We start from the raw sequence: 27,274 nt of genomic DNA on the forward strand, positions 1-27,274 counted from the left end.
CTCTGTTGATTTAATGTTACCCCCGCCATTTTTTTTTTTTTTTGCCTTGAAGAACTCATATCATTTTGTATCAGCTGCTTTCTTGACTGTGTTTATTTTATTTTCAGTCACCATGGCCTACAACTCTTTTCTTTTTCCATGAGAGAGTCCAGAAGCCTCATAAAACCCATCCTCAACTCTGTTTTCTTCATCATAAAAGTGTTCTGGAATGGTGTTAACTTTTCTAAAATTCCTGATTTTATATTTTGAAATATAATTAACTGATCTTCTAGAAGCAAGGTATGTTTTATTTATGCAGTTTATTCTGAATCCAGAAGGTCTTGAAGAAGTTATAATCTCTTTAGCTTTGGTTGTGATGGCTAGGGATGAGGGGCAGTGATTTGCTGCAGGCCTGTTTAGGTAAACTAGTTCAGAGCTGATGAAAGAACCTGTATGTCAGGGTCCAAACAGAATAGGAATAACACTACCAGTGTGAGACTGGAGGAGGCTGCCATGTAATAGGAACATCCCCATACAGGAAGGGACTCAAAGTCTGTCTATAACAGGGTATTTAATCCCCACCCTGAAATGCATTTCTAAGTCTTCTATTTCTTACCTATCTTAAGTATGTCATTGGACCATATTTCTTCCTTAATAGAGCTTTATTTCCTTCAGGAATTTTTTAATTGCCTTTGATTTTTTTCCAAATTTGAAAAAAAAATCCAGAGAAAATTCATTCTTCTTTCCTGATTTTCATGAATCTGTGCCCAACTTTCCACTTCCATCATCTTGCCACATTGCTGCCATGTGAGAAACATTGATTTCACTTTCACTTTCAGTGTGATATTTACCCATATTGCCCGGTATTTGGCACAGCCCACTGACAGGCATGTGCAGTGCATCTTTGAACCACTAGATGGAACCACTAGATGCATCTTTGGGTCGCTGATTGCTATATTTCCCAACTGCCTGTAAAAGCTGTTTATAGGGCAATTCAAAGCAGCACCCTGTTTTTCAGTCAAGTTCTTTATTGACAAAGAATACAACCTTGTAATCATTTTGCATTTGTATTTAATGCTTAGCAAAAGCAGTTAGTAAATTGCCACAAACTGCAATTCTATAAGAAGTTTATAATGATATTTTTATATTTGTATATATAAATTATCATTTATTACCTCCAACATTGCTTGTGAAACTTAGATTCTCACTGGGAGGTTTACTAGTAAGTTACTATGATTGATTTCTTTAGGTTGGGCTGTGGACATCCCTCTGCCCTACATTTATTTCCCTTGCCTCTGCATAGCACTTGCTTTAGGGTTTGGAGCTTTGCCCTGAAGCTAAACTCTTCAGGAATCACAGCTGAGTTTTATTTTCAGCTAATTAGTACTCGTTTTCCAATTGGATAGGTCTGCTCAATCTGGAAGATCACAGAAATTGTCTCTGGCTGTTGTCACAGCTGCAATGCTAGAAATAAACAAAATTGTAAAATATGGCCGTTCCTTTTTTCTTCTTTGTCCTCCTAATGCTTTTAGTCCAATCAGAGGAGCTTTTAAGTCTAGTCTCCTAAGGAACTTGACAGGTCTGGGCAAGCCTTAGCTGTTCTAGTTTAAACAAGAAGATAATTTGTTTATCAATCTCTGAGCTTTTTTGGAAACTGACAAGCACATTTAGTCTGATTCCTTCTAACCAGTTAGATAGCTTGCATCTTAAATTGAATAGATAACATCATAGATTTTTCTTTTCTTTTCTTGGCTGAACCATTGAATGGAATAGGAAATAAGAAATCTAAAAGGAAGGCAATGGTCCTGTTTGGTTTTAGGCATATTGATTTCCCTGTTAGGAGGGCACACTTCCACATGCAAACCTCATGGGTGGTAGATCTCCATGTCACATTTCTTGTGCCCCATGCTCAATGCAGAAATCCCTCACCCTTCAGTGCCTCATTATGATACAGAGATGACAGGAGGTTCTGGGAAGACTTAGAAAGCAGAATAGAGACGGTGGCAGGTTATACTGGAGTGAAAAGGCTTCATGGATCCTTCCAGCAACCTACCGAGAGTTTTTTCTGAGAAGCTCATCCCCAGCAATCTGGCCACATGATTTTTTTTGGTCCATAGCAACCATGAAACACAGATATATTAAAAAAAAGCTCTGTTCCATCTGAACCCTTACCACCTCTGTAGTGATAATAGCAATGGCAGAAAAAGAGACAGAAGGTACCCAAAAATTGTTTGATTCTTAGATCTCCAAATTTTAATGACTTTTGATAGTTAAATATAAGATCCTCAACCAATAAAGAACAACTGTACATATTTCTGGAGGCGCTAAATCATAACAGTCTCGAAATCTGAAGAGATAAGGAAGTTGCTGCTCAATGGCACCTCTTAGAGAGGCAAAAGATAGGGTAGGTTTTGCCATGTGGCAAAAGCATCAGATATTATTTTGTAAGATGTCTGGTAATCTATCAGTAAGCACTTATTAAGTGCTTACATTGTGCCAGGCACAGAACTGAGGCTACAAAGAAAAAGCAAAATGTAAAACTTGCTCCCAGAGCTTACATTCTAATGAGGAAGATGATATGGATGTAACTGTGTCTATGCACATGAGTGTAATCTGTATATACACACAGAGGAGGTACACGGCAACCTTAGAGGATGGCACTAGCAACTGGGGCCTAGAAAGAGGCTTCCTGTAGGAGTTGAAGAGAAGGAGGTTTAGGGGTACAAATCATGAGTTGTGTTTTGAACCTGTTGAGTGTGCAGTGCTTATAGGGCATCCACATCAAATTGTATAGTAGGTGTTGGTGCTATGACTCTGGAACTCAGTGGGGGGAATAGGACTGAATATAAATGTAATTGACTCCAGGGAGACTTTATGAGATCATCAAATGAGAGAGAGAGAAAAGGGCCCGTGACCGAATCTTGGGAGATACAAGTTAGTGGGTACCACAGGATGAAGATCCAGCAAAGGAAGCTTGAGAGGGAGCAGACAGGTACGAAGAGAAGCAAGCCAGATTCGGTGGCAAGCACTAGCTAGGAGGAGGAGGAGGAGGTAGCCACTGGTGCCAGGTTCCACAAGAGGTTAAGAAGGATGAAGAGTGAGGGCTAGTGGTGCTTTTGGAGAGGAATTTATTTATATTTATTTTTATATTTATATATTTTATATTTATTATTTACATTTAGATAGATCAAAAGCCATTTTGCAGTAGATTTAGAAGAAAGTAAAATGAAAGGAAGCAGAGACTTTTCAATGAACTTACTGAGAAGTGAGAGAATGATATCTAGTGAGGATGCTAGGAAAATTGAGATTTTTTTTTTAAGGATATGGTAGACATGATCATATTTGTAGGCACCAGGGAAGGAGTCAATTGATGAGAGACAGAGACAGAGAATAAAAAAATAGTAAGAAGAGAAAGTAAGAGACTAAGAGACAGGGAGACAAACAGGGAAAGAGAATGAGACAGTGAGAAAAAAAGAGACAGTGAGAGAGAGTGAAGAGACAGGAAGAGTGAGAGTGAAAGAGACAGGAAGAAGGGGACACAAAGGGTGAAAGAGTGAGAGACAGCGAAAGAGACGAACGGTGTTAAGAGACAGGGTGAGAAAGTGAGAGAATACGACTGTGGCAGACCCCTGCTGCCTAAGTTGGGGGGTGGGGGAGCTCCACGGCGGAGAGGGGCTGGCCTTGGTCAGTGGAAGGTCCGGCTCTTCATCTGGGACAGGAAGGAAGGAAGGGGTAGGCTGGTGATGTCAGATGATGGGTGTGGGGGTGACATGGGGAATGCCGCGGAGGAAGGGGCCCGCTCCCACTTTGCTAAGGCTTTGCAAGGTCCACCTTGTCCCGGTGTCTCCCAGTGACCTCACGGGCTGGCCCTGCAGGTGTTTTGTGGCCACGTCCCGTGGCTCCCCATGATCCCACATGTGGTTTTCTGCGCAGAGAGCAGTAGATGTCTTCGCCTAGTCGCTGTCCAGCTCATTGGGGCGGAGACGCGGAGGCGGACGGGGCCAGGGGTCGGGCTCCCACCGTCTGCAGTGTCTGCGGCTGTGGCCCCTGGCGATCCTGGGCGGAGGTGGGAAATGTGCAGAGCTTGGGTGGAGCGAGATGCCAGGCCCGGCCTTCCCCGTGGCCTGTGGCGGCCTCGGCTCCAAGCCCCGAACTCATGGGAGGAAAGGAGGTTTCTGAGAGGAGGCGTTAGGAAGGGACCCGAGAGCCCCACCGTGTGCAGGGAGTGGTGGGAAACGAATGGGAGTCTGGGAAGAGAGGGGGAGAGCCTCAGGAAGGGCTGGGCGGCAGGGCCAGGGGTCACTCCTTGCCATTCATTTAAAGTCTCCTCCTCCCTCCGCCGCGCAGTCTCATTCAGGCACACCTGGGATGCCTTCCGCTCCAGGACTTCACCTTGACCCAGGACACGGCCAAGATTTTCCGAAGTGGCACGAGGATCACAAAATGTATGAGCACGGTTCACCCCATTTCTCTCCACTTTGTGCTAAACCGGAAGACTAATTGGTGACAAATGGCTGCCTCTCTCCCTTAGGGCTGTCGGAGTCTCTGGCCGCCGCACAAGAGAAGAAGTTTGCAGTCTTACTGAACAGTTTGGTTTTAGCTAAATGCTTTCGGGCGAAAGTCTGGGAAAACTCCCAGCACGTGTCCAAGCAGCTGGAAAAAATCGGTAGGTAAGACATGTTTAAAAAGTGTGAACTGACGTCAACGATGCTTTCCCAATTACCCTTGTCAGAATCCAGAACAATATATGTAGACTCGGTTAAAGGAGATACCCGAATTTCCTCGTGGTGACCTAATTTTCCTTTACCCTTTGGTAATTTGAAGTTACTTGGAAAAAATTGGAAAAAACTAAATAAAATACTTGTGCTTTTTTACTTTTTTTCAAACCAAGACGTTTTGCAGTTAATTTAATCCTATTTTAACCCTAGTGGCAAAGCGGAGCCCTCTTGGCCATACCCAGTTGCATCAGATCTTGTTGTCTGGTTCCATCAGCATTCTCACCAGGGATAGGATGCTGCCGCTTGCCTGGAGTCTCGAGTTCAAGTGCCGTTTGTTGACTCTGTGAGCTGGGACAAGGCCTGATCTCCATCATTCTCAGCCTCCTGGTTAGAGGCTTGCATTGAGCCAGAGAGGAGGAGGGGGAGAAGGAGGAGAATCCATTAAAGATAACGAAAATGAAAAGGAACTTTATTAAATCCTTTCGTTTACTTTTACAGCTGACAGCACAGTATGCCGTAAATACAATAAATGAAAATACATTTTCCCTAGTTAAGCGAAGGAGATGGAGGGATGAGTGAGAAAAGGGAAGAGAATATACTAAAAGTGGGAGGAGACAAAAGCAGATGGAGATAGAAAGAGCGGCTCTGGGTGCGACGCGTTCAGCACGGGTCCTTTGGGGGAGCAGCACCATCGTCTTCTGAGCTCCTAGACTATCCCTACCTCAGAGTAAAAATGGTGTTGTTGCCTTTTCTCACTCATAGGCACTAATTTGTGACCTCCTAATACTTGCCACGTTAGCAACTAAAACGGCCTCTCTCCTCTACTGAAAAATGAAACCAAACATTTTTGCATCAAAAAAGAATACAATAGAGAAAAGTTTGGTTATAATCTTGTAATAAATTTAATCACCCACTTGAAAATTTTTCGAAATTAAAATAAGCTTTATCTCATTTTTCCTTCATATATGTATTAATTGTTGATAGAAAGGATTTTATTGAAAATAGTTGGTTTAAAATGTATTTTCTGTTGTTTAATTTTCCATAGGTGTTTCATTGTCAAATGCAATGGTAAATGCAGGTCTGACTTCCTTTAAGAAAATAGAAGATATCAATGCTAGAGAACTTGAGTTGGTATTTATTATTCATTTATTCTGAATGCTATTTGGATGCCATCCAAAACATAACTTATATTTTTCTCTTAAAAATACTGTCCTTCGCTATGCTAATTTGTACAGAATGTTTTGAAATTTTGTAGTTTTACAAGTGCTAAATGCTATTAAAACTTAAGACTGTGAACAATGTTCAGCTTCGAAGATTTTCAGCATTTTAATCAAATATAATAACGTTAATGTTTTCAGATTTTAAATAGACATCCCCCTTTTGGAAACCAGATCAAAGAAACAGTGATACATCTACCAAAATATGAACTTGAAGTTGAACAGGTATATTATTCTCTTTTGTTAAATTTTTAAAAATTATCTTTCTTTAAAAACAGCTGGAACAAAAGAACCCATATTAACATTTAATTTATTGGGCAATGCCCCAATTCCTGCCAAGGTCACAGTAATTCAACTTTCTTTTGCACAATGCTGAAGGCCAAGTATGAGGATTATTTTACTTTTAACATTTTCATGACTTTTTTTTTTAAGATTTCAAGATATAGTAACACAGTAGCTGAAATCTTAGTGACAGTCTTCCTAAGAAACTTCGAACAGCTTCAGACCAAAAGAACAGCACCAGATTTTCATTATGTGACGTTGTTAATAGGAAATGCAGATAACCAAGTGGTTTTTAAACATAAACTTACGTGAGTAAAATATTTCCTTTTATATGGCTTTTTTGAATAATACACTTAAAACAGACTGAACTGAATAAAATAAGTAAAATATAACAAAAATAAAACTGAATAGAGAATGAAAGGCTATTATTGTGGTCTATAGTAGTGAGAGGATTCTCTTTCCCCTTGTTCCTTGGAGCTGTTAGAGTTAGCTTTCTTGACTTTTCTTTCTATATAAGGCCTTCTAGAAGCTTCTAGTGACTTCTGTTATCACAGAACCCTTCTCACTCAATTCAGAACCTGTCTTGTATTCTCCATGCTAAAATCTGACATCACTTCGGTAGCCACTGTGTGGAATCTAAATAAAATGTATCTGGTACATTAGCATCCACCACTGCTAAACATTCAGCATATTATTTTTATTTCAGTCCTTTATTCTCAAGTTTTTCATGAAGGAACTAGTTACCCTTCAGAGTAAATAAGGGAAGTAACATTGACAAGGGAATTCCTTAAGCTGTTAACATGCTCATGGACCCCAGCCCATAGGAAATATGAGCCAGATGCAAGAATCCTGAAGATTTTGCACTGACTGGCAAGCTTTCCTGTCTTCCTGTGTCTGTGACCTGAAAACAATGCAGCGTTGCTCCTATTGGACACATTTCTGTTTTTAGTTCTGAATATTTTCTCAAAATTCCAGTATGACTGCCTTTGAGAGAGCAACAGAACCAGGCTGTTTAGTGTTAGACTTAAACAGCTTAGTGTCCTTTAGCCAAAACATGTTGCTTGACAAAATTTTTGTCTCATCATTTTTTAAAATAAGGTAAATGTATTTAGCATTCTAACAAATCTTGTTGTTTATGAAAGACTACCTCTGCTCAAATGAACTCTTTCCTAAAACCCAGTCAAGTCTCTTTTATCTACCTGAAATAAGTAATGAAATGTGGCATTTTGATGTAGTTCTTTTTATGCATCATATCTTCTCTGTTGAATTAGAAATTCTTTGGGAATAAAGACCCTTATTTATCATTGTTTCTCTCATTGGTGCCTCTTATAGGCACTGTACAATTGAATGGGCATGGAAAAAACCATCCCTTTTAAATTGTCGTGGATTTTTTTAAAACTTTGGCTACTGAGGCCCTCGTGTTAAGCACATAGTCACAGCAGACCAACAAGTAAGGCTGTTAAGACCTCTTTCATATACTAATCTCATATGTTGATGCAATAGTGTCAGTTGGAGGCAAGAAAGGGAGGCTAGAAAATATAATGCCATTGCTGCCACTTCTTTCATCCCCCCAAAAGAAGAAAGCTAGTTATGAGAATCATAAAATAAGCTGTTAACCTTGGAAGTGGTTTGCTTAGAATCATTTCTAACTTATATTTCATCTAGTACTTGTGCCATCTTAAAATATGTTAATGTGTATTTCAGAGATTCTGTTTTACTAAAAACTGGAAGTTGGATGAAAAAAATTGATGTTAAAAGAGCTTTTCAATCTGAAGAACTTAGCATTAATCTAATTAGTTCTGAATATGGTAAGTTAATTGCAATGAAAAAGATATAATTAATTTCAAGTTTGAGAAAAGAAAATATTTTTTATGTTGAGACATAAAACAATGAACATGGCATTATGGTAAAAATACTATATTTATATACTATATTTGAAATTCAAAGTCAACTTTGTGCTTTGAATGAATTAGGTAAGAATAACCAAAGTGTCAACAATAATTCACAATCTAAAAATGAAGCTGTACCCAGTATTTCATGAATCAAGATAATCAAGTTCTATTTGCTGTGACAATTTTGTTTTTATTTCCTATTTTTAAATACATACAATTTTACCTATAATATTGAGTATCAGGTATTTGACTTATTGGTTCTTTAATTCTTTTAGCCATGTTGAAATTATAAAAATAAATAAATGATTTCAAATAAAAGATTGCAAATGTTCATACCTTCTTATCTTATAGTGGGACTTGATATTCAACAGAAGTTTACAGCCTTTTTCTTAGGACCCAACAAAACTGAAAATCAAATGATTATGCAAAAGAATTTAGAAACAGAGACACATTCAAGACATTCAGATAGCTCTGCAAGCACAGATGATAGTGCAGGTAAATGACAGTATCTTAACTAACTTCATTTATACTCTTTATGTTCCTTTTAGTACAGATTTCTTTAATATTCTGAAGCTTCTGAAGTGATGAATACTTTTTTCATAGTTCATACTTTGGAGAATCAGCATGGTGCAGAATAGACCAGGGCTTCTTAAACTCTTTCCACTTGTGACCCCTTTTGTCCCAAAAAATGTTTATGTGATGCCATTTTGAATCTAAGCTGAAATGTTTCTAGCAGCATTTATGTATGTGCAGTGTAAAATGCTCATCAGAATTTATATAAATTAATTTATTGATTCCTGGCTAGCCTAATTAATTAATTTGTAAAGGGCTAAAACTCTTAAAAGGTGTCCTTGAATCAGACAACCAAGCACTTAAGGCTAATTACCCATTGGACAATAATTCTATTAGCATTTGTTTGGAAAAATGGTCCTTCTCACTGTTCCCTGCTAGCTCGATGTTTGATGTATACAGATAAGGATTAGAGGGTGGGGTGAGAGAGGTGAGAGAACTGCACTTGATTGCAGGAGGAGGAGGAGAAAAGTGTAGAGATTCTGGACTCTAGAATCAAGGAGGGGTCCTTGGCAAAACTCCTGGCAATTTTGTCCATCTCCTTTACTTCTCCCCCTAAAGACCAAGGACTTTTGCTAATCCTGACTCTGGCTGATCCTGAGGCCTCCAGGGAAATAGCTTGGACTTTATATAAATTGATTATTAATTACCTAGAAACTGTGTTTTGGGGTTTTTCTTTATCACAGTAAGGAGAATCTGGAAATAATGGTACTTTCTCTACCCTTTCATCTTCACTACTGAAATGATTGCTATCATTTTATTAGTTGACTCATGAAATAAGATCTTGTAGCCTTGTTAGTCAGTAGAAAATATGTGGTTTTCTTTGCTTATGCTGAGGAGGTCTTTTCTCCCTCGTTAGCCATCTGAAATCCTATCTACCATTTACCCAACTCAAAAAGCCATCTCCTCACTGAAATTTTCCCTTCTCCCACTCACTAACAATTTTCCTCTCAGACTTCACTTTCCATATATTTCCATGTAGTTTAAAGATAATCATCATGTATGTTTGTGATTTATTACTTCCCAAAACATAAGTTCCATGAGCATTAGGATCATATCTTTGCCAGTCAACAAGCTTCTACAGAAAACGCTTGATAACATCTCTTTGAAAGTTTTTATTTCCCCTTTGACTTAGCTCAGGGCTCTGTACACAGGAAACACTTAAAACTTTTTGAATGAAAGAATGGAAATATGCATTTTCTGAAATGTGATGGCCAAATTGAAGAATGACATTGGCATGTTTAGTAGACTGTGACCAAGACAATGCAAAGAGACTAAAACTCTGCATACCAAGATCAATGAAAGGAACTTAGGATTTTTAACCTGGAAAATATGTTTAGAGTTCTCAAGCACAAGAAGCATTAACCTCTTCTGCTTCTTCTCAGAGTAGAACCAGGACCAGTGAGGAAAAAGACAGGAAATATTTCTAGTTAAGATGAGGAAGAAGTTCCTAAATGAAGAAGATTCTCCTCACTTTGTGAAAACATCTTTCCAACTCAAATCAATACGAATTTATTAAGGGCCCTCTATGGACCAGGCACTGTGATAAGTGCTGAATATACAAAGAAAGGTAAAAGCCAAATCCTGTCCTCCAGGAGCTCATAATTGATTAGGAAGACAACATATAAACTGCTCTGTATAAGCAAGACATAAAATAAATTTGGAATCATCTTTGAGGAAAAAACTTGCATTGAGGAGGATCAAGAAAGGTTTCTTGTGGAAGATAAGAGTTTAACTGAGATTCAGAGGAATCCAAATGGAAGAGATGAGGAAGGAAAGAATTCCAAACATGATGGAACAGTCAGAGAAGATGCCCACAGTTAGGAGATGGAATATGGTGTCATTGTGGAGGACTTATGGTGTAAGAAAACTGGAATAGTAGAAAGGACTTTAAAAACCAAAGTATCTGGGATTAATAGGGAGCCGCTGGAGTTTATTGAGTAGGAAGGATGACATGGTCAGACTCAAGCTTTAGGAAGATCAGTTTGATAGCTGAATAGAGAATAGACTGGAGTAGGGAGAAACTTGAGACAGGCAAACCCCTCCCCAGAAACTATTACAATAATCTAGGTGTGTGGTGAAGGTGAGAAGGGGACATTTACAAGAATGAGCAACACCAGGCAATAGCTTGGATGGAGGCAGGCAGAGAGAAAGTTGGGAGTCAAAGACTGAGAGGATGTGATGCCTGTGACAGCAAAAGGGATATTAGGAAGGGAAAAACCTGAGGGGGGCAAGATAAGTGAGATTAGTTTTGGATATGTTGAATGTAAGATGTCTACAGACATCCAGTTGGAGATGACCAATAGGCAGTTGGAGATTTGAGTCTGGAGATTGGGAAAGAAGTTAAACTGAATAGATTTGAAAATCATCAATGTAAAGATGATCACTGAATCCATCAGAGCTTATGAGATCCCCAGGTAAACTAGCATGGGGGGGAGAAGAGGATAGACTCACAGCAAAAGCCTGTGGGACCCCCATAGTTATCAGGCTCAATGAAGATCCAGAAAAACAGACTGAGAAGGAATCATCAGACAAGGAGGAGGAAAACCCAGGGAGACCAGTTTTATGAAAAGCTTGAGAAGAGATGATGTTCAGGAGAATGTGTTGAAGACTTCAGAGGTGACAAGAAGTGTGAGGACTGAGAAAACCCATCAGATCTGGCAATTCAGAAATCATTGGTAACTTTGGAGAAAGCCGCTTGGATGAAGTCAGAAATCGGGCTGCCTAGTTAAAAAGTGAGAGGAGAGAAAGTGGAGGCAGCTGTTGTTGATGGCCTTAAGCAATTTATCTGCAAAAGGGAGGATGAGAATTATAGCACGGTAGGTAATAGGAATGGAGAAATCAAGTGACTTTTTTTGAAGCTTGCTGTTTGTGGACAGCAACCATTAGAGAGGGAGAACTAAAGAAAAGTGATAAAGTAGATATGGCAGAGAGGGCATTCTGCTGGAGGAGGCAGAATGAAATGGGACCACTGGTGCGAGGAGGGAGGAAGGCCTTTGTAAGAAGGCTAATGTGTGTGACATAGAAGCAAAGGAGGAAACAGAGGTGGTGATATCTTCAGTGGGATCTGAGGAAGAGGAAGAAAGAAAGGGAGCTTTGGGGAGTGGCCTCCATTTTTTCAGGGAAAATATGGGGCAAGTTTCTCAGCTGAATGCGGAAAGAGGACACCTGGTCAATTTGAGGAAAGTTGAAAAGTTTTTGAAAAGCTGCTGTGATGAATGAGACGAATTAATTTGAGGAGTGTAAAAGGGCTGGATTTTGTAATGAGAGCCCACTTAAGATTATGTAACATAAATTTGTAGTGGGCCTAGTCAACATGGTTTTGTGATATTCTCTATGTTTAGCATGTGTAAGAATGAAAGCGGTGGATGGTGGGAGTGATTCAAGACTTAGATTTAGCAGAGCAATATTGGAGATTGTATAAGGAGGCAAGGGACTTGAGAGAAGAGAACAATTAGAATTGTAATAAGCCGGTTCAAAAGTCAAGATGGGAAGGGGAGGAGAATGTAACTAATGGAAGACCTAAGAGAAAACTGAGAATGAAGAATAGGGTTATTGGAAGTAAGGGGAGGAAGAGGTAGAATGACACCATATTGTGATTCAATAGAAGACTTAGAATAGAAGATCCATAGAAGTGGACTACTCATAGGGATAACCATTCCTGTATGCAGCAGAAATGGAGCAGAAGAGATGGCCACAGGAAAATGGGGAATAATTGTGTTTGAGGAAATATAAAAAATGTGTTTCACAGTCCCCTAATATGAGGTTGAGAATGGGATTATGGATGGAATGTTCAGCTCTTGGATGGGACATTGTGTGGGTTGGGAACAAGACAGTGCAGAGCAGGGTAGAGGACATTTTGGGGTCTAGAATCACTTGGATAGGGAGGGTATTCTTATGTTAATCATTGAGGAATGTGTTCCACAGTCCTTAGGAGTCAGACAGCGAGGGTGGAGGTTGAACGGGCTGGTTGTGTAGAGTGAGCAATGAGGCTGGGCTTTGCTATAATGTGGAGAGTTCCTGGTAGGCACTCAATCATTAAGTCGACCTTGGGGCAGGATCATCAGGAGCTGGATAACGAGAGAGGCAACTTGTGTGGATGATGGCGGAGAAAGATTCTAGAAGGGCAAATGAAATGCTGACCCAGCATGGTTGACTTCAATTGAGATTTTTCCTGCTTCCAGCTCCAAATGCTCATATTTTTATAGTTTATTAAAAAAAATTATTACTTAAAAGTTATGTCACCATGAAATAAATACTGGCCATTGTAAAGAAAAACAAAACCTTATTTTTTTTTCCTGCTTTTCTTCCACATAATTGAAGTTTTCAGTTTGAAGCTTAGTCTTTCACAAAGTATAACCAAGAAATATGTACTTTGCTAGATTTGAAGAAAATTGAGTTGGAATTTATAAAGTCATTAACAGTGTAAATGCCATTCTGAGCATGAAAATTTTATGTACTTAAAGAACATGTAAGAACAAGATCATTACTTGTGCCTCTTGGAAGTGTGTGCTTTTAAATGGTGGCCAAGAGGCTGTCCGCTTTCCTCTAGGCTTGCTGGTGCCATGTGTGTTAATTCCCCAATTCACAATCAGTGTGATCCTTTACTATTTAAATAAACACTATTGTCTAAAATGTTGCATTTTTACACAAAATTAAGAGAGTATGTGTGTTCTTTTTGTTTTATTAAAACAAGAAAAAAAAAAGTGTTCAGACCTGTCAGGAAAAAATAAAGGAATTGCACAGAGCAAGATTTTTAAAATATGAAAAACATGAACTCATGTCATTTGTTCACAGACACAGCTCAGAATTTTTAATTAGGCTGCAGACTTAAGGGTATCAGGGATGCCTGAGGTTCTTGTTTTTTGTGGAAAGTTCTTATTTTGATCCTTTCCCACAGCCTGAGGAAGCTGGCTCTCAGCCCTATTCTATTCCTCCTTGTGGCTCTGAATATTTGCTCAGAAGACACTTGTTCACTAATAAATTCATTTTATTTTATTTTACATATTTGCAGCTAGGGCTTTTAAAATATAACATGTAAATGAATGTAAATTCATATGCACATTATGCAAAACTATGGAAATGTATGTTCCCAAATACCCTGAAAAAATCTGTTAGCTTTAAACTATACTTAAGTTTACAGTTTGAGCTAATATTCTCTCAGCACCTTAGTTTTTCAGTTATTGACCTCTATCAATTTATATTAGTAATCAAACTGATCTGGTGAAATAAGGAAAAATATACATATTTTTTCCAAGTTCTCTGTTTTTAAGAAATAGTGCCAAGATTTTGTGATAGTTCAAGAGAGTGGTGTAGTAGAAATAGGTAAACAACCCTAGACTTGGAATATGAATAAATGAGCTCTATTGCTTAATAATCTTGCACTCTTTATCTCCCTTAGTCTTAGTTTTGGTGTCTGCAAAATGGAAATTATGATATACATACTATATTGCAGAATTGTTTAATCTCATGCTCAGAAATCTCTGAAATATTGTATACGACATGAACAAGTGATAAATATAAATTATCTTGCCCTGAATCCTCGCTGTTAGTCAATTTTCCTGGATTTTTCCAGGAGGCTCCCAGAATCTTCAACAAATCCCTTGGGCCCAGGACAAGTTATTTTTGTCTCCTGAGAAAAGCTATGTAGAGTCACTCTGTACCAGATTGAGTCCATGGCTAGATTTACATAGCTTTCTGCATTCCTGTATTCTGGGAGAAGGAAATTCCTTCTTGCCCTAACTTCCTTCTCAGGACAAAGGAATAGAGCCTTAGAAGTCATAGAATATTAAAACTAGAGGAGAGATGAGACATTATCTGATTTAATCCTTTTTCTTTATACTTGAGGACACCAAGGCCAGAAAATCTAGTGCCTTGCCTCTAGTTACAGAGCTAATTAAAGGTAGATCATGGATTAAAACTGAAATTACCTAATTCTCAGGCCATTGCTTTTTCTACTATTTGCAAATAAGCCATAATTATTGCTTTACATATTCTATCCCCTTGGTTGAACTGGGTTAATTAGGACCAGGTTAAGAATGCTTAGCAGAGACAGACAGATTTCTCAGAGGCCCTCAAGAAAAGGTAAAAAAAATATGAGATGATGGAAATCATCTGTGTTCTATATAAGGTTTTTCTTTATAGGATTTAGTGTTTCTTTTTCCAGTATTTTTTCTCACAAAACAAACCGGCACAAAATTAAAGTTTAGTTCAATTTGAATTAATTTGCCATAGGTAGGGGAGAGAGAGAGAATGTACACCATGGATCCCAGATTAAGATAAACATTAAATATTAGAGATAGAGAGTGAATTGGGTGAATGTCAGAAAAAGGTAACTATTTTGATCAATTTCTTTACTAAACAAAAATCTATACATTATGAATTGTATAAGTTAACAATAGTATAACCTAATTACAGTATTCCATCCTAAAAACGTGATTTGGAGATGTATTACTAAAACGATTAAGAAGACTTCCTAGAGATGAAATCAAGATAAAATAAATCATAAAATTTTAAATTACGAAGAAAAATGAGAAATACAAACAGAAAAGTGGTAGTCATGTATTATGTAAGAAAGAGAATGTATAATGAAAATTGTTCAAGTGTTAGCACTGCCTGATGTTTTATGATGGTTCATGCATGCAACCAGCCAACAACAATAGCAAACATATCATCCCATCAAAGTCATCTTACATCTGTACCCTGTGTGTGTGTGTGTGTGTGTGTGTGTGTGTGTGTGTGTGTGTGTGTGTGTGTACACTTTCTAATTGCCCTAATAGTGATAAAGATCTTAAGAGTTACAAGTACTATCTTTCTATATAGGGATATAAACACAGTTTACCCTTATTGAATTCTTTATGTTTTCTCTTTCCTTTTTACCTTTTTATGCATTTTTGAGTCTTAGATTTGAAAATAAAATTTTCTGTTCAGCTCTGGTCTTTTCATTAGGAATGCTTGAAAGGCCTCTCTTTCATCAAATATCCACTTTTCTCCTAAAGGATTATATCCAGTTTTTCTGGGTAGGTGATTCTTGGTTGGGATCCTAGCTCCTTTGGCTTCTGGAATATCATATTCCAAGTCTTCTGATTCTTTATGTAGCTAAATCCTATGTAATCCTGACTGTGAGTACATGATATTTGAACTCTTTCTCCTGAGCTTTTAATATGTTCTCTTTAATTTGGGAATTCTTGAATTTTACTATAATATTCCTGGGATTTTTCTTTTGGGAATCTCTTTTTAGGAAACGATAGGTAGAATCTTTGCATTTCAATTTTGTTCTCTTGTTCTGAGATATGAGAGCAGTTTTATTTCATAATTTCTTGAAAAATCATGTATAGGGGTTGGTAGTTTTGAATCCTGGCTTTCAGATAGTCCAATTCTTAAATTGTCTCTCCTGGAGCAGTTTTTCAGGTGAATTGCTTTGCCAGTGAGATATCATATATTTTTTTCCATTTTTCAATGTTTTGATTTACTTGATTTTTTTCTTAATGTCTCATAAAGTCATTAGCCTTCACTTACCCAGTTCTAATTTTTAAGGAATTACTTTTTTCAGTGAGCTTTTTCCATTTGGCCAATTCTATTTTTTAAGGAGATGTTTTAGTCAGTGAGTTTTTGTCTGTCTTTTTCCATTTTTTGTGCTTCCTGTACCAAGCTTTTGAATCTTTTTTTTTCTTGATTCTCTTTCATTATTCTCATTTATATTCCTAATTTTTCTTCTAATTATCTTATTTGATTTTTAAAATCTGTTTTGAAATCTTCCAGAAGTTCTTTTTGGATCTGAGACCAATTCATATTTTTGAGGCATTTTGAGATTGTCCTCTTTTGAATATGTGTTTTGATCTTCCCTGTCAACACTGTATGGTCAGATTCTTTTTCCAGTTTTTTGCTCATTTTCTAGCTTATTTCATAACTTTTAAAGTTGGCTGTGGTCCTGAGCTACAATGGGCATTGTCCCTAACTTCTTGTGCTGGGGGTCCAGGGCCTCAACCCAGTTCTCCTGTACTCGAGGCATGGGGCCTCCCAGGTGACCTGCTATCCTGGGGTGTGCAGGGGCCTGGCACTGGCTGACTTGCTCGGATGCCTCCCCCTTCACTGGACTGTACTCCCGTTTTTTCCAATGTCTTTTCCTCTTCTAAGTTGTCTTGGGCTGGCAAATCATTTTGCCTTGTCATTTTGTTGGTTCTGTCTCTCCAGAATTTGTTTTGAGACATTATTTTATAGTTGTTCGGTGGTGAATTTGGGAAAGTTTGAACGAATTCTTGCCGTATTCTGCCATCTTGGCTCCAATTTTTTCCCAAACATTTATTAAGAGCCTTCTTTGTGCCAGGCACTGTGCTAAACTCTAGAAATTTAAAGAACAGAAAAAGATAGTCCCTGCACTAAAGAAGCTCAAAGTTTAAAGTAGGGGACAATATGAAAACAATAAAGAATGAAATTCAAGTCTTCAAGTATGGGCCCAATCACAGGTTTTAAATGTCATTCTGGAACTAGCCTCAACAAACTTAGGGAGTTTCATCACTAGGTTGGACATAGAATAACACATTTTTTAGCTGTAGCGGTTCTTAAAGACTTTATGGGTTAGACAGCTGAAATCTGTAGCAGTGGAAAAAGGAATCACACTGACAAAAATACTTGATTATTGAAAAATTTTAATAGCATTGCCCCTTAGAAGGGGTGGGGAAGTGGAAAATAGAGACTGAGTTGTTTTAAATGGTCTATATAAATACCTTCTTTGTTTGACAATTATGTCCCTAGAGCTGAGTTTTATGACAATTTGCTGAATGTTTTTCTTAAGGACTTCTAACTTCCTTTTTTTTTTGTTCTCTATTCACCAAACAACCTTCTGATCTTAATTTAGTTTTCCAAGTAAGTTTCTGTACTGGGAGGAGAATGTGCTGACAGGCCAGCACAAGTATCTCTGAGTAGTTATATTTCTAATTGTAAATTCATAAATTAGCTTTCTGATGCATATCAGATTCAGCTGAGTTTGAGTAGCATAAATAAACCCAAGGGTAAGCTGACCACTGAAGTTTCAGCCTTTAAAGCTAAAGAATTTAATCTTGAGCCTGTGTTAACAATTTAAATGGTATTCAAAGATGCTGCATCCCTTAACTGTCTAATTATAATGTGATGCTTATATATTTTAGTAAATGCAATATTTTCTAAATTGTCCCATTAATTTTCTTCAACTCTTTTTATTCCTATAATCATTTACTTTGTAGTGCTATATAGTATGTTAATTTTAAAGATCTTTTAAAAATTAAGCAATTTTAAAAAATAAAACCTTTAAATCAGTTTTCTGCAGTTCTTATATAAACAAGTAAAGGAATTTCAAGTCTTAATTTATCTTTCAAAGAGGTTTCTAAATCTTCTTTTGTGCCCTGTAGTTCCAAATTACTTTAAATAAATATTTTAGCTGTTAGCTAAGAAGCTACTGTTTACTATTATGGACATTGGTTTCTTCAAAACCCTTAACATTTTATTCTACTGGCTCCATCCTCCCAAATAATTAACTTTCATCATTATATAAGAACTTATCAAGAAGAATATCATAAAACCATGCTGTTTAGATCCACTATAAATGCATGTTGTATTGTCTCAAATAGGCCCTCATTACAGGCAATCCTTTTGTTGTTGTTCACTCATTTCAGTTGTGTCCAGTTCTTCATGTCCCCATTGGCAAAGACACTGGTGTGGTTTGGCATTTCCTTCTCCAGCTGATTTTGCAGATGAGGAAACTGAGGCAAACAGGGTTATGTGATTTACCCACAGTCACAGTGTCTGAGGCTGGATTTGAATTCGTTTCCTTATCTTAAGGCATGAGGCTGGCTGTCTGCACTCCATCACCTACATGTCCAACAAACTCCCTAATGAACTTACTATCTCCCTAATGAACTTATTATCTCCTCCACTATGTAGTCTTTTCAAAACCTTTCCATTTCTCCTTATATTTCTCAGGGCGTCTCTCTAGGTAACCTCTCAGCTGAGAACCTAGCCTCCTATTTGACTGAAAAACCTGAGGCCATTCATGGAGAGCTCCTCCTTTTCTCCTCCTCATCTCACTTCACTCACTATTTCCTTCACCTCTCTCACAAGAAGAGGCCCTTCTTCCCAAGACAACCCAAACCATTCCTCTTACACAAGTGCTCCCATTCAATCTTATCTTCTCCAGGAGATCTTCCCCCCTGCCATCCCCACTCTCTCACATCTTTTCCATCTCTCTCTAGCCTCTGGCTGCTTCCTTGCTGCCTAAAATCCTGTTTGTGTCTCTCCCATCTTCAGAAACCTGCCTGTGGTCCATCTTCCCTGCTAACTGATCCTCTATCTCTCCTCCCTTTGGGACCAAGCTTCTCAAAGAGGTTATCTGCAACAGCTGCTTCTGCTTCCTTTCCTCTCACTCTCATCTTGCTTCTGCACTCTGGCTCCTGACTTAATTAGTCGACTGAATTTACTCCTCCCAGAGTTACTACCGGTCTCTTAACTACCAAAAACTAGGGACTTTTTTCCTTCTGCATCCTTCCTGATCTCCCGGCAGCCTTTGACATTGTGGATCAGCCTCCTCTTCTCCATATTTCCTTCTTTTCATGTCATTATTATTTTCATGTCATTATTATTCATGTCATTCCTCTTTCCTGGTTCTCCTACATAGCTGATGTGCCTTCTTTGCAGGATCTTTTTCCAGGTCACTTCTCTTAACTGTGGGTGTTTCCCAGGGCTCTCTCCAGGGTCTTCTGACCCCCTCTAACACTTTTACTTGATGATCTCATCAGATCCTTTTGATTCCATTATTATCTCTATGTTGACATTTTCACACTACCTCAATATGAAGCTCTAGTCCTGTATTTTCATCTGCCTATTGAACATCTCGATCTGTTTATTGGACAGCTACAAAGGCCTTGGGTCGGCCTGGCAGTCACAGGTCTCTCCCACTCCGGCACATCTTCTTCCACTCACTTGTCAAAGAGTGATCTCCATGTCCTCTCCTCACCCCCAAGCCCTGCACCCCACTCAGTCAGATCCTCTGAGTCCCCTGCTCCTCTACACTCAAACATGTGATGTTCTCTTCTTGACCACCCCCTTACTTCTCTCTTCCATTCTCTTATGCTCTATCTTCCCTCATCCCACCATAGACTCCAATCTGGTGACACTGGTCTTCTTTCTGTTCCTTGAACAAGACACTCCAGACTTTGGGTACCTAATTTTTACTAGCTATTCTTTACTCCTTGAGTGTTCTCTCCTTATGCCTGCCTTCTTACTTCTTTAATCTCAGCTAGAATCCAGTCTTCTACAGGAAGCCTTTCCCGATACCCTTATTATTCTCATGCTTTCAGTTTATCCTGAATATAACTTCCAGTTTATCTTGAATATAACATGTTTGTACAGAGATATTTGCATATCATCTCCCCCATTACATTGTGACTCCTGGGAAGCACAGACTGCCTTTTACCTTCTTTTGCTTCGCCAGCATTTAGCATAGTGCCTGGCATATAAAAGGTACTTAATAAATTTTTATTAACTGAATATGTATATGTCCACACACATATGTTCCAGATTGAAAAAACAGACATTTCTTCTATTTTTGTAACCCTTTTCCTTTTTCATAATCATCAACATTTCAGTTTATTGGTATCAGTAGCATGTTTGACTTTAGCAAAGAAAGTTTTCTATTAATTCTCTGTTTCTGTCATGAAATGCCAAGTTTGTGCCCTCATGACCACTTCTGTCACCTAAGGATATAACAGCTTCTTCTAGTAGCCTGTGGCCTCTAGATATAGTCCTTTCCCCTTTTCATACTCCTCCACATGAATAAAGTACCCATATCCATAGCAACGCATCTCTAGCTGTCGGTCTTGACTATAGCAAACACAATTTTATTATAAGTTTTAAGTTTTATCAGGTTATAAATTATATTCATATAGCCAAATAAAGTCACATCAAATAGATAGCAAGTATAACTTTATCCAGCCTAGGGGATCAGTGTTCAGGATGCCGAGATGCAAGAAGATGGGTGATAGTATCCATATTCCTTATAGCTTTGGTTCTGGGTTCAAATCTTGCTTATAAATCTTAACTACCTGTATAACTTGGGACTTGTTATCTAACCTCCCTGTGCCTCAGTTTCCACATATATAAAATGAAATTGGTTTAAGGAGCTCCTTAAATCCCTTCTAGGTTTAGATATATTATCTTTTAACATTTATTCCTATAGATACATAATTATATGTCCATTGATTGAGAAATAGCCCATCTATATTTGGAGAGGCTTGATTGTAAGGAAATGAATATTGGAGCCATTATCCCAGGACCACCTGCTAAATTATTAGGTAATGTGGTCTGCATCAGTGCTGGAAAATGAAATAACAAACATTCAAAATTCTAGGTACACATAGAATCATAAGATATTAGATTTGAAAGACATCTTAAAGATCATGTATTCCAACCCATTCCTTTTTCAGATTGGAAAACTAAAAGCCACAAAAGATGAAATAAATGAAAACGCATTTATTTATGAACGTAAAAACAATTATTCAGTGCTTGCTGTTTTCTAGGCACTGTGCTAAGAACTTGTGATTGAATTTTAAATAGCCATTCAAGATCACACAACAATTTTTTTATAGAATAACCAATTTTGCTTTTGAAAGTGAACAAAGTCCAATACTTCAGGAAATATTGGTGTCAATTGTTTTTAATAGCAACCTAACCACAAATTAAGTTACATTGTCTAAAAATTCTTTGCTGTGTATAGCTTTTTAAAATAATCCCTTTTCGCTTTCATTGCTACCACCCTAGCTGAGGTCCTCATTGAGCCTTGACTAGAGCATTATTTTCACTCCAAAATGGGTCATTTCCTCTTTTTATGCATTTTTTTCCATCACTGCCAAACTAACCTTCTTATTGATTGTCAAGAGCAGTTGTGCTTTTCTTAAGACAATTCTTGCAATGCAGTATAAGGAAAATGGTTATATCTGAAGGAGAATGCTACTCATTATCACTTTGTTTAATAGATGTATTAAAAAAACTGTAACCTTAAGTTAAGCATAGTAATAAATTATTATTCTTGTGATCATGATCATTATTATTATTATCATGATACTTTAGGAAGCACCTGCAACAGAAAGAATTTTTGCAAAATAGCTGGAAACAGAGACTGCCACCATCACTGTAAAAATAAAGATACATGTGGACATGATTGCTGTGAGTACCTTAGAATGGGATTATTTTAGACTTTAAAATTTAACAATGAATATAATCTTAAATATCAAAACAGAATGTAAACATAATGTTGAATATATCCATATGTAAAATTTTATTTTTGTATGCAATATGAGAAAAAGTAACTTAATTTTTGAGAAATTACTCTTTAAAATATATAAATATAATGTAAAGAATCCTCAATTTCTTTTCAAAGGTAAAATTGGAGTTGCACAAAAGTCAGAAATGAGAGAGTCAACAATTTCCTCCTATTTAACTGATTTAAGATACAGGGATTCCACTTCATCTATTCCCCCAGTTAAACGCCTCAAGGTTAGTTTTCTGAATGAAATGATATTGTTTAGTTCTGTTAAGTATCAGTAACATATACGTATATTTAACTGACTCTAGATTATCTGATCCAGGTATCTCCAGCTTTTTTAGCCCAGCTTCATGTGACAAATAACATACGAGCTCTTCACTATGCTATTTTCCTTCTGTATCATCTCTACATTATCAATTTCCTTCTAAAATGTGGCATCCAGCATCTAAAAATGTGGAGAATACAATACTCCAGATGTTTTGTGATCAGGGCACACTATATAGTGAGATTGCCAGCCACCTCCTCTCCCAGACACTGTTAAGTCCTGCTTTCTAAAGCCCCCAAGTTAGGGTGACAAAATGTACTGTTGCTTTCTAGAGCCTCCATACCAGAGTGATTAAAATATACCTTCCTAGTGGAGAAGTGATGAAGCGGGACTCCCAAGCATGGTGGGAAAATGTAGTCCCTTTATTTCAAGGGCTTTTTCCTTTATATAATGTAACAAAAACAACACCATGCACAGTTGACCACATAAACAACTTGCTATTGTACATAGTTTGCCACCTGGTATCACTCTTCTACCTGGTATCACTCTGCTTCAATCTCCACACAGGTTGTCACTGCTCCCTGACTTCTGAGGAAGACCGAGATCCCTTAGGGGAGATGAGGAACTGAACCAGACATTGTTAGCAAGTTCTCTCTGGGCTGAAAGGTCTTATACCTTACCCAGAGTTCCCCCAGTGACTGTGACCCTCTATAAGACACAATGCTTTCTTAATAATTTTAAGATTGCATTAACTATCTTTGTTGCCATGCCATGTTGTTAACTCATATTGAGCTTTTAGACCACTAAATCACTAAATCTTTATTAGATAAATTGCTTTCTAGCCATATTTCATATTTATATTGCATTTATTTATTTTTTTGTGAGGCAATCAGGGATAAGTGACTTGTCTGTGGGTCACACAGCTAGTTAAGTGTTAGGGGTCTGAAGTTGAATTGGAACTTAGGGCTTCCTTACTCCAGGGTTGGTGCTCTCTCTACTGTATCACCTAGCTGCCCTGAATTATATTAATTTAAGCTTACCAGATTTAGCCCAGTGATCTGGCCTGTCAGTATTTTTTTAGATTCTGACTGTTGTTCAGTATCTCACTTCTGCTCAGAATGGTATCTTTAGAGACTTATCCATAAGAATAAACTGCAAACTCCTATATTATCTTTTTTGGGGGGCTTTGTCTTCAATGGAACACTGGATTTAAAGGTCTTATCTGCCAAGCCTTTTTCCTACCTTCCTTCATATGCAAGGCCTTGAATAGTTCTAAAGGCTGACATTGAACAAAAACTCCCTTTCCAAGTGATCTGAGAGTTCCTGCCAGATGAAAGAAAAGTCATTAGATTGTCATATCACTGTCCCCAGTGAATGAACTTCAGGACTGTCTCATGCTGTCTTATGAAGCTAGTCCAGCAGTTGGGGTTGGAGCCAGAGAGGGGAGTCAGGCTGATAGAAGGGCACTCATTTCTTTGATTAAATGAAAAGAAATTGAAGGATCACAAAAGGCTAAAAGGAGGGTTAGAGTGACAGTTAACCCAGTGCATAGAGTTTGAAGTAATCACTGCTTCCACCAGTACTACTGCCTTGTCTGGCAGGACAAGACTATTTCATGTCAACCAATTGTAGTTTTCCTGCTTTGTTTTGTATTCTCAGTTTTTCTTCTTACTTGATAACTTTTATATATGTCCAAGCATTCATTTGTTAAAATTTATTCATGTGTAATCAAGAGTGAATTTGTTTTTTCTTTCAATAGATGCAGATAAATAAATCTCAAAATGTGGATCTTAAGAAATTTACTTTTACTCCAAAAGCTTTGCTTCCGGCTTTTCCAAGGTACTACTATGACCCTCATACTTTACTTAAAAGTTGCATTTCAAGGGAAACTCTCAACATAAATCATTTTTCTCATAATCACAAACATCATTAGACTAGGAGTCAGTTCACCTGAATTTAAGCACAAGCTCTTCTGTATGACCATAGCCCAGATGTGTAATCTTTCTGGGCTTCACTAGCTCATCCGTAAAATAAAAACATTGGACCAGATGATCCCCCAAATCCTACACAATTCTGACATTCTGTGATTAGAAGAAGAATTCAAGAAGAAGGTTGTTCTTCTGTGCCCTTAGCTCTCAATGTTCATTTTAAGGATGTAGAACAATTCCAAAGGGCCTTTCCCCAAAGAACTGCTATTACACCATACTCAAGTATTAGGCAAAACCATGAAGAAAGCAAAGTTTAATCCCTTTCCCATTATATTATTAGTGGAGCCCAAATCATCCCTTTCTGGCTATGGAGATCTATGTTTTTTGCCATCATTCTCTTAGTACCACCCTATTATACTCATTTATCTTGTGTCTCATCCCCTTTGGCATTTTGTGACTTCCAAAAGATCCATGAGACCATGAAGACCATAATGTAATTTGATAAACAAATTCATGTTCCTGTGAGAGAAGACTGAAATAGGTTATACCTTCTCTAATCCAAACCCCAAAAAGAGCCATTTCCTCCCCATCCTAGGAGTGCTTTTTATCAATGGCTCTCTAGATATACATAATACCTTTGTTGTCTAATCTTAAAAATAATAAGAATGGTGGGAATTCCAGAGCAAAAAGAGATCACAAAGCTATGAAAATAAGACAAAGGAGATATGTTGGTGCAAGTGAGATTTTTCAACATAACCTTAAAATTACAGTAAATAGAAAACCCTAATCATTTCAGATCAGTCTAAGTGACTCAGGGAAGGAGCTAAATGAGTAGGCCCCTCTTTGTTTGAATACATATTTTTAGACTCCTACTAGTTTTCATATTTATTTTCAATTTTCTCTTATTTCTACAAATCTGTAAAGGTCAAAATGTACACAAATTTCTGCCTCCTCTTCAGTGAAAAAATGGGATGTTCCTGAAGCCTGGGAAAAATCTCAGCAACCACAGCAATCAGCTCATCATGGAGAAAAGGGTAAGTGACCACAGGTGTACGATTTAATAAGGAAAAAGATTTTTCATCACTTCAGATTGAGAAGTAATAATATTGAAAAACAAACATCTGAAATGATTATAACTACCAGCTCAGCCACATTTTCCTTTTGAATTATTAGGCCAAGTTCAATGTATCAGTTAGTGAACAAGTATGTATTAAATATCTACTACAGATGTACCAGATGTTGTGCCAAAGGATGGGAGACACAAGTACAAGTAATAAAACACTTCCTGCTCACAAGAAACTGATAATCCTCATTATTTTTTATAGTCTAAAAGAGATTAGTTTCTTTTTAATTTTTTAGAGCATAATCACCAACTAGCATAGATACTTGTTCTCTCTATTGTGTTCAGCTCACTTTTCTTTGTAAGAATCTGATATGACCTGCCTGTAAGCTTTTAAAGCCATCTTGCTTTTCCGGCCTTTTTTCTGATCATTGGGAGACAGATTTCTTAATGTGATATTTCTTGGGGGAAGGGAAATTCCTTTTATTGACTTTTGCTAAACTAGGATTCTGTGATCCCTGATATATTTTAAGTGTCATACATGTCCTACATATGATTTGGACACATTGGACAAAATCCAGAATTTTGGTGTGCTCTAACTTGCAGCCATAGAATATTGTTGGAAGAATAATAAGTGAATAATAAATATGAGAATGTGGGCTTACCTATAAGCATATGTATGCAGGTATGTAAACACGTATAATCAACAAAGCAAAACTAAAGCTGTATATCATTGGTGTGCTTTAGCATGCAGATGTTTAATTTTAAATGCTTTTCTGATAATTCAATGCATTTGTGATCTTGTTAATGAGTGTACTCCTCAGAATAATGCAAATCACAAACCATCCATGCTTTCCCGTCCTATGAAATTCTGGTATATGTCTTCCCATAAATCCTTTATAAGTGATTCACGTCATGTGCCCATGATATTCTTATAGACCTGGAAACTGCATCTGCTGATAGACAGAGGATTCTTCCAGACCCAGGAAACAATAAGGCTGTGTGACTGAATTTGAAAAGATCATTTCTTCATGCTCTTATCCTAAAGAAAGGAGAGAATGAAGTCTCCCAAGAAGTGAGAGATGAGCAATTCACTTGGGATAGGATGTGACTTGTCCCTGGCACATTGAGAGATAGCTAGGAGGAGCTTCTGCTGTTGTGGATGTCACTGCTGTGATTCGGGGGCTGGACTACACTAAGCCTCCTGGCGCCAGTCCTGAAAATACACTAGTGGTCTTTGCTGGGCACGATCATAATACTGCTGCGTCTCTCTTCCCAGGGAGGGGGTCTGTCTGTTCTGAAGATGATCCGTTTCTTTAAAACTATGTTTTATGTTGTTTCCCTTGGCTTCCTTTGGCATCTTGATAACAAACTAGCATTGAGATGAAGCTGCAATTAATTCAGTGAAGAGTTTTTTCCCAGCCTCAGACACTACTGTGTGACTCTGGACATTCCACTTAACTCTGATTGCTTCAGTTTCTTCATCTGTAAAAGAAGTCAGAGGAGCAAATGGCCCCATGCCCCTAGCTTTACCAAGGAAATCTCAAAAAGGGTTATAGAGAGTCAGTCAGCAAAAGGAACTGAACAGCAATTTCATTTGCTCAGTGGAGGTTCTAAGGAAGCCAAGCAGAGAAAGAGAAGGAGTGCTGAATGTACAGGGAATTTTCCTTGTTGGATCTCAAAAGAACCAGTTACAGTTCAACACTATTAGCACTTCTAAAAATCAGAGGGAAAAAAAAGTAAGCCCTTTGAATGTAGACCAGTGTGAAAAAACCCAAACAAAACAGCCACGTGGGGAGAAAGGTCTGGTCAACAGAAGCTTTCTAAGGCCTCTGTGCCTTATTGGCCTCCGTCTGTCAGGGTTTCCCCCAGTAGGCTCAGGAAGCTCTGCCAGGGTAGGAGTGAAGACCCCGACCAAGGGAAAGCTGTTCCCACTGGAGCTCTTGAGCTGGCACATGGTGGCTCTGTTCACGTGAGGGACCAGATAGAGGAGGGATTCATGTTTCTGCTAACACAGGTAACGCCAGCTACTGTACATTCATCATTTCTTGATCTCTCATCATTTTGTC

At 37.9% G+C, this 27,274-nt stretch overlaps 1 protein-coding gene across 1 annotated transcript in view; it reads left to right on the forward strand.

Moving 5' to 3' along the window:
• The window catches only part of HFM1 (helicase for meiosis 1), a 98,902-nt gene that overhangs the window by 62,686 nt on the left and 8,942 nt on the right, over positions 1–27,274 (forward strand). Inside the window, exons 24-34 of the mRNA XM_074264655.1 lie at positions 4,327–4,424; positions 4,511–4,645; positions 5,743–5,828; positions 6,056–6,139; positions 6,347–6,504; positions 7,901–8,004; positions 8,440–8,583; positions 21,757–21,852; positions 22,067–22,182; positions 23,977–24,056; positions 25,070–25,179. Of these exons, the coding sequence (XP_074120756.1) occupies positions 4,327–4,424; positions 4,511–4,645; positions 5,743–5,828; positions 6,056–6,139; positions 6,347–6,504; positions 7,901–8,004; positions 8,440–8,583; positions 21,757–21,852; positions 22,067–22,182; positions 23,977–24,056; positions 25,070–25,179 (1,211 nt within the window). The remainder of the gene's footprint in view (positions 1–4,326; positions 4,425–4,510; positions 4,646–5,742; positions 5,829–6,055; positions 6,140–6,346; positions 6,505–7,900; positions 8,005–8,439; positions 8,584–21,756; positions 21,853–22,066; positions 22,183–23,976; positions 24,057–25,069; positions 25,180–27,274) is intronic.

This window comes from Sminthopsis crassicaudata, chromosome 4, assembly GCF_048593235.1.
Source record: "Sminthopsis crassicaudata isolate SCR6 chromosome 4, ASM4859323v1, whole genome shotgun sequence".
Lineage (NCBI taxonomy): Eukaryota > Metazoa > Chordata > Mammalia > Dasyuromorphia > Dasyuridae > Sminthopsis > Sminthopsis crassicaudata.